We start from the raw sequence: 18,645 nt of genomic DNA, 5'->3' as shown, positions 1-18,645 counted from the left end.
CACAAACACCTAAAGCTGGGGCTGTACGGTCAGCTGAGGCAGTCATACACACACCTCTAACAGTTCACCGTATCGATGATAGCACCTTCGGGAGATGTGCGGATGGTGGCAGTGGATGACACGATCGTACAGATGGCAGCACCTTCGGGAGATGTACGCATGACAGTGGCAGCACCCTCAGGTGGAGGTGTACCGACAACAGTACTTTCGAGTGGAGATGTACAGGTGACTGTGGTCGAAGGAGTAGTTCAGAGTGTAGATGGCGTAGAGCATACAGATGAAGGGTAGATACAAGAGGAACTGGCTGTACTGGATGCTTTCGTGGCAGGAGAAATAGTTCAAGAGCAAGATGTGGATGCATCACTCGACAGTTGGCTGGGGAAGTTTGCCCTTGCACCCCATGCATCACCTCCCCCTTCACCACGCACGATGGCAGTTGGCCAGGAGCAAATTCGGGATGAGAGGATCGAAAACATAGAGCAGAACGTGAGGAAGGGGGAGAACGAACAAGAGAATATGCATAGTATTAGCAATTTGGATGATGAGAGCTTCCAATCCAGGAATAGCAGAATGATGGACATGGAGTCACCCCCAGGGAAGGATCCATCTGAGAGTCTTTGTATTTCATAGCCAGATGTTCATGTTCCCGTCGGCTCTATTCGGCGATTCATGATGGAGTTGCAGGGCTTTACAGAGGTAGCTCGAGGCATCGCCGACCTGGCCTTACGCATAAATGCAGGAGCCCTACCAAAAGTGGAGAAGCTTCTCGCATTTATGACCTTTGGATGCCAGGAAGAGTTCACACGACAGTTCGTCCAACATGGCTGGCCAACAGCCGAGACTCCTGAGATGGTGGCAACCTAGCGGGGTACACACATCATGCATGGCCAGGGGGCACTTGGCCCCACTTTGCAGGGTATGGAGAGCTCCTATAGGGAACTATATTTTCAGATGTAGCGGGCCCAGATTGAACAACGAGCTGCTAAGGAAGAGACTGCCGTACTTCAGAAGGAGTTGGATAAATGTATAGAACTTGCGGCTGTGGAAAAGTAGATTAGAACTGACCTAGAGGAGGCGGCTACACTGCAGAAGACTCGTATGGCCGAACAAAGTATTTAGATGAGGACATTGGAGGAGAGGGTCTCGGTCCTGACACGTGAGGTGGAGCAGAAGGACAAGGATCTGATGGAGGCAGCTCTCATGGTGAAGAAAGCTCGTTAACGCCAGTTGGTTGCCGAGAGGAACCTATGGCTCCGCACAGAGCAACTGCAACAGTCTCGACAACAGGCTTCAGCTTCTACCACCCCAAGGACATCTTATCATCCCTCTCAGTCTTAGTTTTCAGATTTGACCAGCTCCCATTTTGTCTTCGTCGTCTAGAAGACGACTACTTTTTGGGGGGGCTGATGTTAGGCGACAATTAAGCTAATACTTATAGTTTTGCTAAGTTATGTTTTGTGTAATAAGACAGCCATTGGTTCCTGTAGGGGTTAGTTGGCATCTCCGCCAACCACTGGGTGTCTTATATAGTGCAATGTAAGGGAACCATGGCGATGTTTTTGTTGATGTACTAGCTTTTGGAATGCAATAAAAGGAAACATCTTTCTGCCATATTGTTGTGATTGTTACTTTAATTAATGTTCTGAATATAGTATTAGTTGCTGGTTATATGTTCTGTGTGCATTTACTATATATATATATATATATATATATATATATATATATATATATATATATATATATATATATATATATATATATATATCTGTGTGTGTGTGTGTGTGTGTGTGGAATATCACTGATGTGTTTCATGTTAAGATAGTTTTGTCTCCTAATCAATTTAGTTTATGTCATAAGTATGTTGAGATGGATTAATTATGGTTAAAACAGGCCCAAACTTAGTAGGGGACATTACATTGCATGGTTGGACAGTGCTTTATGGTACCTTTCGTCCACAACTTCATCAAGAAGAGACTAATCATGTTTTTTGTAGATGTCCTTCTATGAAGATCTCTTAGTCTTGGTTTCAATTTGTATTTAGTTATTTATCTTTATTGCTTTGTGAGGGCTTATACTTAGTGATGCTTGAATTATCAAACTATCAGGCTGCAAACTTTTATGGTATACAATGTAATGCCCACTTTTTAAGCATAATTGGTTTGTGAAAAATTAGCTTATTTTTTAAGTTTTCCCGTAGGTTAATTGGTGGGCAAGGGAGAACTCCAAATTTCTTAGAGAGCACAGGATTGGTTAAGCAATTGTTTTGTTTTTGGTGATGATTTAGATGGTCTTGGTATGCCTCATGATGCTTTAATAATGTAATCCTGACCTTTTGGGAGCTCTCCAACTTCTTGGAGATGCATGCTATTTTTAGACAATTGCCAAGTTGCCTCGGTTCGTCATCTTAAGTCCTCTTTGACATATTAGTATAATGAGAATTTCATGTATGTTCCATTTTGATGCTTTCCGCAACTTGGGTGATTTGTTTACTTAAATAATTATAACTTAAGTTGTTGTAAGGAGGAAATATTAATATGGCAACTAAGGTATAATTATTTTTCTAAATGTTTTTAGTCGTGCCTACAAGGGGATGCCTAGGGACAAGGGTGTCTTTTGCATACAATGAATTATTTAATTTGCAAAAAGAGTTTGTGGATGAAAAAGAGAAATATTTTATTATTACTACTGTCTCTCCAGAATGTTATAGTAGGAGGTTGAGAGCCCATTGTTGAGGATAGACTTGATATGATTTTTGCCTGTGCATTTGAGAGTACTTATGTTCATCCTTGATTTTCTTGAGTATGAAAACCCTCTTGAAAATACTGGTTTTAAGGACTAAAACCCCCTAGCTGGTCTTGGTGGGTTTCAGGCAGGAGACATAACTGTGTTGCAAGTGAAGTTCCAATCTTGTTGTTGATGATAGGTATATTTGATGTGTTTTAAATTTTAATGACTTGATCTGTAGATTGTGTTTGATACTGTTTTGGTGAGTTTCCTTTTTAGCGAAGTTTTGAAGTGATAAAGTTGTTGGGCAAGTTGTACTATCACCAATGCAGGTTGGACTTCTTTATGGACCATACCTGCAAGAGTCTTTTGATCTTGTTTGAAGTGTTGCCGGGAATCATTATTGCCTCTTGATTTCACAACCTGTACTTGCCACCTATGCTGCAAAGAGTAAAGTGTGAAGTTCTAGCAAGCCATACCTTCGTGTGGGCTAGTCATACTAGTTGGTGGAGAAGGCATGTAATGTGAGGAAGGGAACTGTCTTGGTGGTTTTCACTTTTCAGGCAGGAGACACAACTGTGTTGCAAGTGAAGTTTCCAATCTTGTTGTTGATGATAGGTATATTTGATGTGTTTTAAATTTTAATGACTTGATCTGTAGATTGTGTTTGATACTGTTTTGGTGAGTTTCCTTTTTAGTGAAGTTTTGAAGTGATAAAGTTGTTGGGCAAGTTGTGCTATCACCTATGCAGGTTGGACTTCTTTATGGGCCATACCTGCAAGAGTCTTTTGATCTTGTTTGAAGTGTTGCCGGGAATCATTATTGCCTCTTGATTTCACAACCTGTACTAGCCACCTATGCTGCAAAGAGTAAAGTGTGAAGTTCTAGCAAGCCATACCTTTGTGTGGGTTAGTCATACTAGTTGGTGGAGAAGGCATGTAATGTGAGGAAGGGGTTTGCTCCCTTTAAGGGGCCACACCATATTGGCAGGTAGTACAAGAAATAAACATTTAAGTATAAGTGACATTTACATACAAACAATTACTTCCCTATACTTTAAGTCATATTTCATGTATATAGTTTCACAATGTTTGAGATGGGTTTTGGGTCTTTAGGAGTTACAATGCAAATTCTAGTTTTGGAGGATCTTATAATTTTTCAGTTCCAGTCAAATTTTAATAATGAACAGTTTTCAATGTGCTCTCAATGTGTGTTTGGTTCTGTTACGATAGTTAGACAGCAGCAACAGAGTACCATCAGACCTGGAATCTACCTTGTTTCATCTTCCAAAGGTATATTTCTTGTTTCATATGGAATTTGGTTCACTTTTGGATTGTTGCAGCAGTCTTTATATATGATCAACACGTTATATCAGGACATACAACATTCAACTTTCCAAATTATGTTTGTAATGCATTTCATCTTAAGCTTGTAATACCTTGGATGGTAGTACCGCCAGTGGTCTCAACTTTTCATCTTGTTATACTTTCACTTACCATTGAATAAGTGGAAGTGGTTGAAGCTGTAGTGATTGCACTCACCACTGAATAAGTGGAAGTTGTGATTGTTGTGATTGCACTCACCACCAAATAAGTGAAAGTAGCTACGGCTGTTGTAATTGCACTCATCACTGAATAAGTGGAAGTGGTTGTATTATGTAATTACACTCTCTGTTGAATAAGCGAGAAGTGTATGTGCTTATTGTAATTTCACACTTTGCCGAATAAGCATTGAAGTGTTTTCCTTTCAGTTCTTTGATGACACACATCATTGAGGAAGTGAAGTTTTGGTTGGCATTTTTGCCAAGTTTCTTTCTTTCAAGTCGTTGCATTCTAGATAGTTGGTGTGGTCCTATACATTGTATGCTCTCACCTTGCCCATCTTGGGAAATGGGTGATTAGAAAGTGATAATGACATTGGATTGCAGTTTATTTTAGTTAATATTTATTTATTTATTTTTTAAACAGGGTGGTTATAAGAACAATTCAATTATTGAATATGATTCATGTGAAAGACCAAATGCAAGGCCACTCATGGGTATCCTTACCTCTAAGGTCCAAAGGAGTTTAAGCTTTTTAAACATTTGTAGGATCCCTCACCTATTCGATTCATCATATTCAAGAGATTAAGAGATAATGGTCACAATACACATTTTAAGATTGGAGAGAGATGGGGAATAAATTAAGCATGTTAGTCTATAGTGGTACTCTAAACACCTAGACCACAAAGTTGGTGGACTCCTTTCTTGTCAACTTTGTGTTTCATCTTTCTTATCTTTATTCCTCACATTTTCTTAGGTTGATCTATTACTTGATGTATTCTATGCATAGTTTTAAAACTCGTGGACTCACCACGGACTCGCGAGCCCATTGGCAGGCCGAGTTGACTCGTCAAGGACTCTATGCATAGTTTTAAAACTCGTGGACTCGCCACGGACTCACAAGTCCATTGGCGGGCCAAGTCGACTCGCCAAGGACTCGCGAGCCGAGTCCTTCCCAAGGACTCACAAGTCTTTCACCTGGACTCGCGCGAGTCTTTCATTTGGACTCGCGAGTCTTTTGCCTAGACTCGCGCGACCCAGAAAACACGCCTAGCAAGCTAATAAAGTGGTTTTTTTTTTACTTTTTTCATTCATTTGGCATTGTTTCTTGGTGAAAACAGGTTTGTAGGGTTTCAAGTTAGTCTCATTCTCTTCATTAGAATATATACATGAAATATAACATTTAAGTATAAGAAAGGAAAAAGACTTTAAGTTATATTTCATGTATATAGTGGCAGGATGTTTGAGAGTGGTTTCAGATCTCTAGGAGTTATAATGCAAATTCTAGGTTTTAGAAGATCTTTTAAATTTTCAAACAGTCAAATTTCAGTAATTAGTAGGCTCCTATTAGCATTCTCTTGCTCTCTCTATCTCACTCACTTTATCTGCCCCGAATTTTAGACCTATCTATTTCCCTATCACTCTTCCTCTATCCCCTCTCTCTACCACTCTCTATCTCAGTCTCTCCTCTCTCCCCCAAGATCTAGACCTATCATTATATGTAATTTTGTAAACATTTATAAACTTATGCTGCTATTATACATTTTAAAGTTTGAAACTATGAGTATGAATGATGAAATTTCAAATATTGATTGTGGAGATCATATGACATGTGTAATGTTTCAATTATGGCTCTTATTCTCTAAATGTGGTTTTTTTTTTGCCATCTCCTTACCGAGTCCTTTCACAAGCCTTTCATGAGTCCGAGTCCGAGTCCAATTTTTCGGTTTGCCGAGTCTGTGGCAAGTCCGAGTATTAAAACTTTGATTCTATGTTGTGAGTTTGTATTTGGGTATGGCTGTTTGCTTATTTTTGTCCATTTTGGTATGGCTGGGTTCTTACATACAATTTTAATATCATATTTAAAATTTAATATATAAGCAAGTATACACACACACACCTGTATGTATGTAGTATACATGTACATATAGGTGTATACATGTAATGCCAACACACACACCACTGCGCGCGCACACACACACACACACATAGATAACCTTAATTTGCACAAAACATACAAAATTGAGAATATAGTTGATAACTGATGATGCAATGTCACTTCTCAAATCATAAATATTAAAGATAAATCAAAATGGTTTTATATCATAGTAGCGTTACTTAGAGTTAGGATTGACTTGGCAAACCAATGAAAAGTATAAATGTTCAATTACTTGGATTTTCATTCAAAAAAGCTTAGGTGAAAAAATGTTACTTTTCCATTTGGTGCAATTGAAAACAGTTTTATTTTTTTATGGCACATGACATTTTTCATAATCACCACTTTTAACCAAGCTTCATGTTCTTCTTAAAATGTACTTTTTAGGGTTAGATAGATTTTGTTTTATTTTGTGTTAAAATCTATGTTAAAAAAATTCCATGGATCCTCACTAGGTTTATTGAGGAAATGATCTCTGGCTGGCCACTCAGCCTGGGTACATCTTAGACATACCTGAGCTGAATGGGCAGTTTTGAGTTGCGCCCCATCCAGATTCAAGCTGGATCAGAATCACGCTTGGACCAGTCCCATTTTGACAGGGGTTCTTGGCTAACCTAGTGTCATGCAATTTATTCTTCAAATACTGTATTTTTGAACATTATACCACTTGTATTTCTATGTAACATCCAAATAGCCCCCTAAGCTTACAGATTTTGTGGTAAAGTTCAAAGTGCCATTCCATGCCTTTTTGGATTCTGTTCTCATATGGTCCTTGTTATTCTGTGAAAATTATCTACCACAGTTTCCACCAGCTCCTAGTCAAAAACTGTGATGGCCCTCAATTAAATTGCAAATAGTAAACATATTAATCATAATAGTGAACGATGTATATGGTGACCAATCATTAACATATTTAATAATATAATATATTTCATTAAACAAAATATAATGATATACTTAATAATGTAAATGTTGTTAGAGATCAAATCGAAAGGTTGCAATCTATCATTAAGAGACGGATATGTCTTGTAAGGGTGTAGCCCTTAAATAGAAGGGAAACAGTATATAGCTTGAGGATCGAGCAAACAGGAGGGGAGGATAGTATTCATATATTCGTGGGAATCAGAATTAACAAATCCCAAAGCAGCGAGTCAGAGGCAACATTCTTTCCCAGCCGACTTATAAATACATATATATTTGCGTCATTTCCAGAAGATCGAAGGAAGGAAAGTATTTGACACCTTCACCATTCAAAGAACTCGTTCTTAAGCCTTTGTTCCAAACAAAGGAAGAGACAGTGTTCAGGAGGCACGTGAGCAGATCAGATTCTTCTAACCAGCAGAGAAACGTTATAAGGGAGATAGACGGGAGATAGTTAATGTCTATTGATCAGCAAGATAACTGGTCTAGATCAGAGTTCATCCCTGGCATTACAGCTGAAGATTTTATTTGATCAACACTGTTTACAAGCACCAGCGATTACGGATTGACTCCAGATCATTCTTAGTGAATGATCAGATTGAATCAAGGACTTTCTTAGTGAACATTGAGCCTTGATTAGAGACATTCTCAGTGAGTGAAGAGATTTGACTCAGAACATTCTTAGTAAATGTTAAGATTCTTAGAAAGAAATTAAGGCAAGATATTATATCTCTGAAAGTTATTTTCAACATGGAGCAGATCCGGAAAGGGAACATCACAAAAACATCATGGCATTTGATTACTGTGCTTCTGAAATTTTCATGTCCATATCAAATACTTGTTGCAATAAGTTTAGGAGTTTCTCAAAATTTATTCCTATCGTATTTGAGTTTCATAAACACTTGAAGGGATGGGATCAGTTATATTTTACTGAGTGGAAAAGAAGGTGCAATTTGATTTGAATCTCATCCCCTTTGGTTCTATTAGTCATATCAGAATCAATTCTCACCTAATTTCCAGTTCTACTCATCCAGCTCTTTTGAATTCCTCAAATACTGCTGATCACTTTGTTTTGGTTGAAACATAGAAATAAATCAGGTTTAATGTATCTTCACTCAGATGGAAGGTGAAAGCTCATGATTGGCATAAATGTATCATCTGGTTATTGTATGTAATATGTGATGAATCATAATAAAAGTAGCAGATAATTTTTTTATTGAATCTGTAAACTAACTTGACATTATTACAATGAAATAGATCATAATTGTTGAAGAAATGGCTCTTGGTTTAGATGAATGATATTTTGCAATGTAAAATCAAATTTGGAGTTAAAATGTTTTTAGAAATTTATACAAGATCACATAGGCAGGTTACATATCTACTGATTTGGTACATGACCTCAAATTCAGGTTGGGCACCAGATCATTGATACTTATCCACAATGTATGGGTTTGCCATTGTTTAGGAGACGGATACGAGGCACACCAAGGTAAGATAGTATTATGAAACAAAAACATCCCAGGAACAGGTCATTCCGGGCTACAATTATTCTTCAATTTTTCTACTTTTTTATTGTTGGCTTTCTGAGATTGCTATTGTATAATGCAATATCAGCACTTTATTGATTTTTAAAATCTTACTGAAAGAAAAGATTGTCAAACATGAACTCACTTTTCCTTTTACATTGGGTGAAATAAATATTTATATTATCATATAAAACTTGAAATGACCAAGTTACTTTTAAGAAGAAGGTTTTTTTGCCAGTCTCGGTACTTGTGGTGCTATTAGAAATCCTCACCTTACCATACTCAAATTCAGCAAGAATAAAACATAGTTCACAGTGTAATGAAGCCTGTAAGCTTATTGGATTATTAATTCCCTGAGTTGTTTATGCTTAAAACAATATTTATTATCACTGCACATAATATGTATAGTATTATTCTGGTAATTGTAAGGGTTATAAGTTGAGTTATAATAAGTATAGATATTTCATAACTAATTCAGTGTCTAAAAGTTTATCTTTCCCATCAACATTCTGGTTCATTTACTTGCTGTTTTCTTATGAAAACGATCCATTTGTGCTCTAGAAATAAGTTGTTTAAGTGGTGAAACAGATGTTGATAGCTGTATGCATATGTGTGGAATCAAAACAAGAACTCAAACAAAACAAAGATAGAGTTTAACATGATAGATTATCCTACAAAACTCAATGCGGTGAAAAACTCCTTAAGGGCTAAGGTCTTGCCTTCTTTTGCCCTTTCTCTGATGCAAATTACAATCTTGCTACTTTCTAGAAGCCTTCAAGTGCAAGATTCTGTAACTTTTCTCAGACGCATACTTCTGTATGGCACTCAACTTCTTATGCACTAATCAAGAAGAATTAACTCATAAAACCGCTTTACAATAACCCCTGAGGTTGTAATATGCAATTACTACAGGTAAAGTCTCAAAACAAGAATCCTAAAGGCCAAGAAATGGAAGGGGTATCCTTTGCAACTGTCCATGCCACATATGAGAGCACAGAACTGCCACATAAGACAGGGAAACCACTTAGAATTTTAAATGTATTTCTTATGCAAATAAAGTTATTGCTGCTTGTCTGTAGAAAGTTAGACACACTTTCAGGTTCTTAGAAAAGTTTTTTTCAATTTTTCTCAAAAATTCATAAAATTGGGCTCTACAGATGTCAGTAATGCCTATATCCATAATTTCCTCAAAACTTTATTGTATGCTTTTTAACATGTTACCGAGTCTTTCTTATTTAATATTTCCTTTTAGGTATAAAGAGCTTAAGTATATTGGAACCGAAGGGGATGAAGTTGAAGACTTACTGATTTTGTTGAGTGAAGTCAAAAGACAAATTCCTGATATTGGAGGGGTTTCATCAGGTGCAATAGCTTCCAACTATCAAAGATCAAGGGTAGAGAATGTTTGTTCCAGGTTGGGGCTAGTCTCTCTAGCGTTTCTCTGGAAGCAGGAACAAGGCTTACTTCTGCAAGAAATGGTAAGCTTCCCAAATATTTCTGTAGAGAGCAAACTTTGAATGTATAGTCATTAAAAGATAATATTGTTATGATATATTAAACAATGATTTATTTAGTTTATATGTTAACTTTTTGCTGATATTGAGGGTTATGGAGTTTTCTCCTGTCACATTTCCTCACAAAGATTAATATTTATGAGATGGAGATATTGGATGATGTATGGATTTTCATCAATCTACATCATGGTCAGGCCTGGTTCCATTGTACAACGTGTTGTTCATAATGGAATTTTTTATATCTTTATTTTATGTTTTCTATGTTATGTGATAATTTCATATTGCAATGGTTTTTGTTCAATGGTTTCTGTGCTTATTCATGGATGAGTTTAGTAGCTACATTTCTTGCATTGTGATATCATATACTGCTTGCCATCTGTGTGAATCATTTGTCTCAGTTGTGCCCATTGTGATTTCGATGCTCATGTACCTCATGTTGTAAAGAAGGAAAATTTGGAAAAAATATCTTTGAAATATTAAATATTTGGAACTGATGGTAAGAAAAGTTGAAGTGAGAAAAGTGAATAACGGGGATGATGAGTAGACAGCTTAGTCTAGAACTTTTCTGCGATAAACTTTGATATCAGAAAGTCCCGGGATACACTGATTCCTCAAATGGATAGCTCCACAATCCAATGAGGAATGGATGGTTTCCGTACTCCTACCTATATGGCTTGCCATTCTCTTAAGTTGAAGAGGAACTGTGAGGAGTGCTAGTGGCAGGAAGAAAATGAGTACGAACAAATAGGGAGAAAGCGAGAAGTAATTGTACTGTTGTTATTTGAACTTATAAATTTGGAGTTCAAGCCTTATAAAAATCATTTTTTCCCAGTCCTCAGCATTCTCTAGTTGGCAGGTGCTCTCAGAAGATTAATTGGAAAGGAAATTTCATCCACATCTAAGTATGAGTTTGGGAGACAAAGAATGGAGGCACAAGGAATGAAGGAAGTTATGCAGAACAAAAAGAGGCCCATTTGAGCGAGGAGTGTTCGTTCAATTAAAGGGATTCATATGTAAGAAGGAAGACCTTTAAATGATTCAAACTATCCATTTGGGGATATCTTGGCCATTTATGTGCAAATCCTAACTATTTTTTGGGATAACTCAGGGCACTGGGGAAGGTTTATCTTAGTTTACAAATTGGTCCATAACCATTAGAATCCTATATCCACTTGTCTAACACTACATTCCATTTGTACAACTCCTGCACCTGCCCATTCGTCACTTTCCAAGCATATCAATAAAAGTAGCACCAAACATTGGTATGATACAAGTTAGAAATGGAAATTGGGCAAAGCTTTAGAACTACAAATTCTGGTCTATTCTAATATTACAACACACGACTGCCAATTCAACTGATGATCAAAATCATTACAATTTATCTCTTAATGTTCACATTTCTTTCATGATGAGATAGATAATCAAACAATAGCTGACTCTAGGCTATAAATAGAGAATGCCAAGATTAGCTGAAATATTTAAACTCAATCTTATAGTTTTAAAATTGAAATGAACAACTCGGACAACACAAATATATGTTCTCAGAAATTTATTGAATCACAGTAGCACCAATGAATTTATTGTCAATGTCAAAAGATCTTACACTGCATTCTCAAAATGAGACTTGAAACTGGAACTTTATCATTCAATGCAAATAAACTGAATTGATTCTTAGATTCTAGACTTAAAATGAATTCTCAAAATGCTCTAGCAATACAGATCTGAGTTGGAACCTGGAACTTACTTCTTGTTATCGTTTTTCCCTTGTTGATCTCTCTGCTCCCAAATCATAAACTGGTGGTCTGTAGCATCTGAGAATTGTGCACCTACAAGATTCCAATAGGGCTTCCAGACTAACCTATATCAGCTGGGTGACTCTGCGTAATCTCCAGGCAGCTCCTGGAAATGTTTCCATTGCTGTTATCACCTAAATCTGCTTCCTTTGCTCTGTTGTTAGACAAAAGCAAAGAAAAGGTCTTCTATCGTGGCTGCACCGTTCTATCTGCTACTGTCTGGAAATATAGATTGCTCCCTTGGATGCAATCTGATGATCCCACAATTAGATAATCTTCACCCAGTCTGCTGCTCGGACCTAGAGATGCAAATGAATTCAATGGCAGGTGTTTGGTAGTAATGAATTATGAAACTGAGTGGAAGGGATGGTAGGGTTTGCATCCTACCTGTGAAGGAAGCCTCAGGTCTGCATATGAGATTCCTTCCTGCATTTGTTTAATGCAGAGAACAAGCAAACTCTTTGATGATCCTCCAAACAGCCACACCCCATATATATACAACAACATTGGTCGGTTAAGAGTTAACCATCCCAGGTTGGCCTTGGAGCCGACTTATTACAAAAAATATTTATTTATTTATTAAGTAAACATCTCATAGGTTGGCCCAAAATGACATATTAAAATATTCAATATTTTATTTATTAATATTTTAATTACTAAAAATAGGGCTGACCTACTTGAAATTCGGGATCATCACAGTACTCCCAATCTTAATTGCTTGTCTTCAAGCAATTTCAAGTTGGGATGTTCAAAAATCTCAATCCCCTCTCATGTTGCATCTTCAAGGGGAAGTCCTTTCCATTTCACCAAATATTCAGGAATGATCTTGTTCCTTAACCTCTTTGCTCTCACATCCAACACTGTTTCAGGTTTGACAATTAATTAGCCTTCATAGTCAAGTGGGGGTAGTTCATGTGAGGGTGTGACCTGCTGTCCAAGAGCTTTCTTGAGGCATGAAACTTGAATCATATTGTGGATTTTTCTGTGAGCTAGAGGTTCCAGCTCATAAGCTACTACACCAACCTTTCTTACCACCTTGTAGGGCCCATAAAAGCCTGGCTTCAGTTTCTCAGTTCCATTCCCTTTGATAGAGGACTGTCTATAGTGCTGCAACCTTAGAAGCACCATATCACCAACCTTAAAAATCCTTTTAGTTTGATGCCTATCATAATATGGCTTTTGCTGATTTTGAGCCAGCTGCAAATTTTGCTTGAGAGCTTCCAAAATCTTTTTATTGTGCTGTATCACATCCTTTGCACTTGGCACTCTACTATCAGTCAAAAATAAATCCATAAATGAAGTAGCATCATAACCGTAGTGCACCTTAAAAGGAGTAATACCAATGGACATATGATGAGTTGTGTTTTAACAATACTCCCCTAAGTGCAACCACTTGATCCATGCTGACTGCTGCCCTGTGACATGGCTCCTTGAGTAGCCATCTATCCATTTGTTCACGATCTTTGTTTGTCCATCAATTTGCGAATGATAGCCAGTACTCGGTGTTAATTCAGTTATTGTTAAACAGAAGAGTTCTTTCAAAAACAAATTGAAAAAACTGTTGTCCCTGTCACTCACAATGCTCATTGGAAGCTTATGAAGTCTGAAAATTTCCTTAAAAAATAGGTCTGCCACTTGTGGAGCCTTAAATTCTGAATATATGGCATGGAAGTGTGCATATTTTGTAATCCTATCAAAAACCACATACAAACAGTCCTTACCTTGAACCTTTGGCAACTCTTGGATGAAATCCACAGATATGCTTTCCCATTTCTGATTTGGGACAGTGTTTGTAAACAGAATTTTTACAATAGTTGGATAGATCGTGAAAGAACAACGATCTTCCTCTGAGAGGGGCAACTCCCTTGTAGGATATCAATTTGGATTTTTGAAATTTACTTTTAACCCGAAAGTACTTAATGGGAAAGACAAATTAAAATAAAAAGAAAGATTAAGAAGCTTAAATAATAGATATACAAGTGTTATTATTGGTTTTTAGAATTGAATTCCATCACAAAATTAAAGCCTATGCTTATCAACTTAATGACCGATACATATCTTGCATGCCAACATATTCATTTCAAAATACCAAGAAATGAATAAGAGTTTTTCAATGACTGACTATTGCCTTCACAAATGAGACTATTAGTGTTAAGATATAGCCTTCATGAATCTAACTAATGGTAAATCGGTTATTATCTCGAGAGTGATATATTAACAGAGCATACAGTTTGGAAATTAAACATAAACAAACTAATTGTTATGAACGGTTGCCTCCGTAGGGACATGTCCATACGTGGCAACTGCCACATATGGACATGTCCCTACGTAGGCAACCTTTCCTCTTGTATTTAAACCGGATTCAATGATGGAGACGATCAATAACTCACGGCAATCAGTCTTCCAGAATCGCTGTCATTATTCTTCGATCCATATTTCACAACATGGTATCAGAGCCAGCATATTAAGAGAATAAATTAGACAGCCATATTACTCATAAGCATTTATCGGAAGTAAATAACAAATCAACGCAGAGGCTATATACGTAGAGGATTTATCCGACTAAGAAAATATTCAAAATGTCAAGTAATATGAGAGTGGCAGATAGACTCGAAGGAGCCTCCAACTTCGTTTCCTGGAAGATACGAATCATTGCCATTCTTGAAGAACAAGAATTAGAGTCTTACATAGAAGAAAATCTAGACATGCCAAATGATGAACCAGAGAAATCTACCTGGAAAAGGCGTAATAATAAAGCAAAGAAAATAATTATTGACTCAGTCAAAGATCATATTCTTCCATCTATAGCCAGACTACCTAAAGCATATGAAGTATTTAAAACCCTTAAAAATACATATGAAGTTAACAATGCGAGCAGAATGTTAACCTTGAAACAACAACTTTTAAACATAAAGATGAATAAAGATGATACAATATCTACATACTTTTCAAGGATATCTGAAGTAAAAGACCAATTACAAACTATTGGAAATGAGGTAGATGATCAAGAAATCTCTCTCATAGCCCTAAGAGGATTACCAATTTCATGGGAATCCTACATTCAATGTATTAGCAAAACACCCCCCTTACCCAAATTTGAACAACTTAAGAATGAGTGCATTCAAGAGGAATCTCGACTAATCTCAAGAGGATTAGGGACAAATAAAGAAGGAGAAATCCAAGCACTTAATACAAATACCTTCAACAAAAAGAAAAAGTTCTCCAAACGGAAGAGAGGAAATAAAAACCATCAGAAAAGAGATATGTCTAAAATTCAGTGTTACAAATGCGACAAATATGGGCACACTCACAGGAATTGACCAGAAAGGAAGAAAACACAAGCTAGTCTAGCCGAAGTCAAAGGAGAAAACTCACTTTTCTTCTTAGCCCTATCAAGCGAAATAAATACAAATAAAAACACTTGGATCGTAGACAGTGGAGCATCAAGGCATATAACTGGATTCAGAAATCAGTTTGAAACACTTAACGGGCACTCAAGTGAAGAGGTTACTATTGGAGATAACTCCACATATCCTGTGAAAGGAATTGGGACCTGTACTATCAAACTAAGAAATGGAGTATCTCTACAATTAAAGGATGTTCTGTTTGTACCTGGAATAAAAAGAAATCTAGTCTCAATCTCAGGCCTAGCTGATCAAGGATATCGGGTTACCTTCAATGAAGATAAAGTTCTACTCTGGCCTAAAAATACAAATATCAAAAATGCCATAACAATAGGTTCAAGAGATTGTAGCCTATACAAACTATTCAGTGATCAAAAAGGAAGCACTAAATCTTGAAGTTTCAAATAATAATGAATTATGGCACAAAAGATTAGGACACCTAAGATATAGTGCTGTATCCAACATAAAGAAGATTACTTCAGGACTGCCCCAACTAAAATCTGAACACACAGGCATTTGCAAAGGATGTGCCTTGGGAAAGAATGTGAAAGTTTCTTTTCCCTCAAGCGAGCACAAATCAAAAGGTATTTTAGAACTAATTCACTCAGACCTATGCGGTCCCATGTCAACACCATCCTTAACCGGATCCTTATACTACATAATCTTTGTTGATGACTACTCTCGAAAAACATGGATATATTTTCTAAAGTGCAAAGACTCAAATGAAGTACTATCTAAGTTCAAAGAATTCAAGGCACTAGTAGAAAACCAGTCAGGGAAGAAAATTAAGGTGTTAAGATCCGACAATGGGGGAGAATATACATCTGACAACTTCAAAGACTTTTGTAATTTAGTTGGGATTAAGAGGGAGTATACTGTACCATATAATCCACAACAGAATGGAGTAGCAGAAAGAAAGAACAAAACCATAATTGAAGTAGCAAAAGCCATGATGCATGACCAAAACTTACACACTTCATTCTGGGCAGAAGCTTCAAATACAACAGTCTAAATTCAAAACAGATGTCCGCACTCAGTTCTAGAAAACATAACTCCTGAAGAAGCTTTTACAGGGAACAAACCAGACTTAAGTCATTTAAGGATATTTGGCTGTCCCGTATATATACATGTTCCTAAAGAAAAGAGGACAAAACTAGAACCATCCGGAAAAAGAGGTATCTTCATTGGCTATAGTGAAAATACTAAAGGATATCGCATTTACATTCCAGGGAAAAAATCTGTTGAGATAAGTAGAGATGTAAAGTTTGAAGAAAACACTACACTCAAAGAACCTGAGGATGATAACATTACTAAAGAAGAAGAAGATCACATAACTGAGATTGAGAGGGAGAATATCATAGAAAATTCCAAACCTTCAGACACTAAGAGGGAGGACATCATAAGAGCTTCTGAACCTCTTGTTGATGAAAATATTGAAACACTCAATAACAAGAAAAGACCTCTATGGGCAAGGAAAATGATTGAAGAGAATAATGTAGAACCAAATGAAATTTCCAAAGAAAATAAGAGAACAAGAACTTTAAAATGTTATGCTGCACTTCTAACCGAACTCACAAATTCTGAACCAACAAATGTCAGAGAAGCCTTATCAAAACAGGCTTGGAAAGATGCTATGGTTGAAGAATATCAATCTATACTAAAGAATGATGTTTGGGATATAGTGCCTAGACCAAAAGACAAATCAGTTGTCTCATCCAAGTGGTTATTCAAGATCAAATATGCATCTGATGGCAGCATTGAAAAACATAAAGCTCGCTTTGTGGCCAGGGGATTCTCTTAGAAAGCAGGAATTGATTATGAAGAGACATTTGCCCTAGTTGCCCGGTATACGTCAGTAAGAACAATCATTGCAATTGCAGCATCCAAAGGATGGAAAATTCACCAAATGGACGTAAAGACTGCCTTCCTAAATGGTTCAATTGAAGAAGAAGTATATATAGAACAACCAGAAGGATTCACCATACGTGATAAAAATTGCTATGTTTGTAAACTAAAGAAAGCTCTCTATGGGTTAAAACAAGCACCTAGGGCCTGGTATGCAAGGATAGACAACTATCTCTCCAAACTAGGGAACTCCAAGAACCTAGCAGATCCCAACATCTACTTCAAGGCTTCAAATGGCAATATGATTATATTGGTCCTTTACGTGGATGATCTTTTGATAACAGGAGAGGATAATTTCATTGAGAAATGTAAGCAAGATCTGGCAGCAGAATTCGATATGAAGGATCTAGGGCTTCTACATTATTTTCTAGGATTAGAAGTATGGCAGAAGAAAAACTACATCTTCCTAAATCAAGGAAAGTACACCACAGATATTCTAACTAGATTTGGGATGATGGAGTGTAAGCCATTAGCTACACCAATGGAAACTAATTTGCACAAGCTGAAAATTGAGGCAGAAGATTCAGAACCTACAGATCCCACACTCTACAGACAAATCGTCGGTTCACTCATGTATTTGGTAAATACTCGTCCTGATATCTGCTATGCTACAAATGTATTAAGTCACTTTATGTGTGAACCTAAGAAGATACATCTAATGGCTGCTAAACACATTCTAAGATATTTACGAGGCACAATCGGACTTGGCTTAAAGTATGAAAATGTTGAGATTCAACTTGAAGGATATTCTGATTCTGATTGGGCCGCAAGTACCACTGACCATAAAAGTACTACAGGGTGTTGCTTCAGTCTTGGTTTTGCTATGATATCTTGGTTCAGCAAAAAATAGTCAGCAGTTGCACAAAGCTCCACCGAAGCAGAATATATGGCAGCCTCCATGGGAGCTCGTGAAGCGGTATGGCTAAGAAAGTTATTATTTGGATTATTTGGAAAAACTCTGAATTCAACAATAATTCATTGTGATAATCAGAGCTGTATCAAGCTCTCCGTAAATCCAGTTTTTCACAATCGATCCAAACATATTGAGATCCCTTATCACTACATAAGAGATATGGTAGATCGAAACGTCATAAAACTAGTGTACATCAGTACTGAAGAACAAAATGCTGATATCTTCACCAAGCCACTTGCAAGATTGAAGATAGAATACTTCAGAAGTAAACTTGGTATGACTAGATTATAATTGAGATTATTAGGATGAAATTCCTACCATGTGTAATTTGTTCATGAATAAATAAATAAAATGTATATTGCAATATTCTAACCGTGTTCAAGAAGATGACGATCTTCTTATGTTTAAGGTTACTATTTCAAGGTGACGATCTTGACAATAGTTGACCAAGTGTCAAGATTGACTACAT

At 36.8% G+C, this 18,645-nt stretch overlaps 1 protein-coding gene across 7 annotated transcripts in view; it reads left to right on the top strand.

Moving 5' to 3' along the window:
* Window positions 1-18,645, top strand: part of LOC131078932 (diphthine--ammonia ligase) — a 211,421-nt gene that overhangs the window by 62,302 nt on the left and 130,474 nt on the right. For 3 of the 7 annotated variants that reach the window (XM_058016786.2, XM_058016782.2, XM_058016783.2), the window contains exons 3-4: window positions 8,531-8,610; window positions 9,900-10,125. In XM_058016786.2, the coding sequence (XP_057872769.2) occupies window positions 8,531-8,610; window positions 9,900-10,125 (306 nt within the window). The remainder of the gene's footprint in view (window positions 1-8,530; window positions 8,611-9,899; window positions 10,126-18,645) is intronic. The other 4 variants (XM_058016806.2, XM_058016814.2, XM_058016792.2 and 1 more) reach the window with 2 other exon arrangements.

Source organism: Cryptomeria japonica, chromosome 8, assembly GCF_030272615.1.
Source record: "Cryptomeria japonica chromosome 8, Sugi_1.0, whole genome shotgun sequence".
In the NCBI taxonomy this organism is placed as follows: domain Eukaryota; kingdom Viridiplantae; phylum Streptophyta; class Pinopsida; order Cupressales; family Cupressaceae; genus Cryptomeria; species Cryptomeria japonica.
This window is presented reverse-complemented; position numbering and strand designations above follow the sequence as displayed.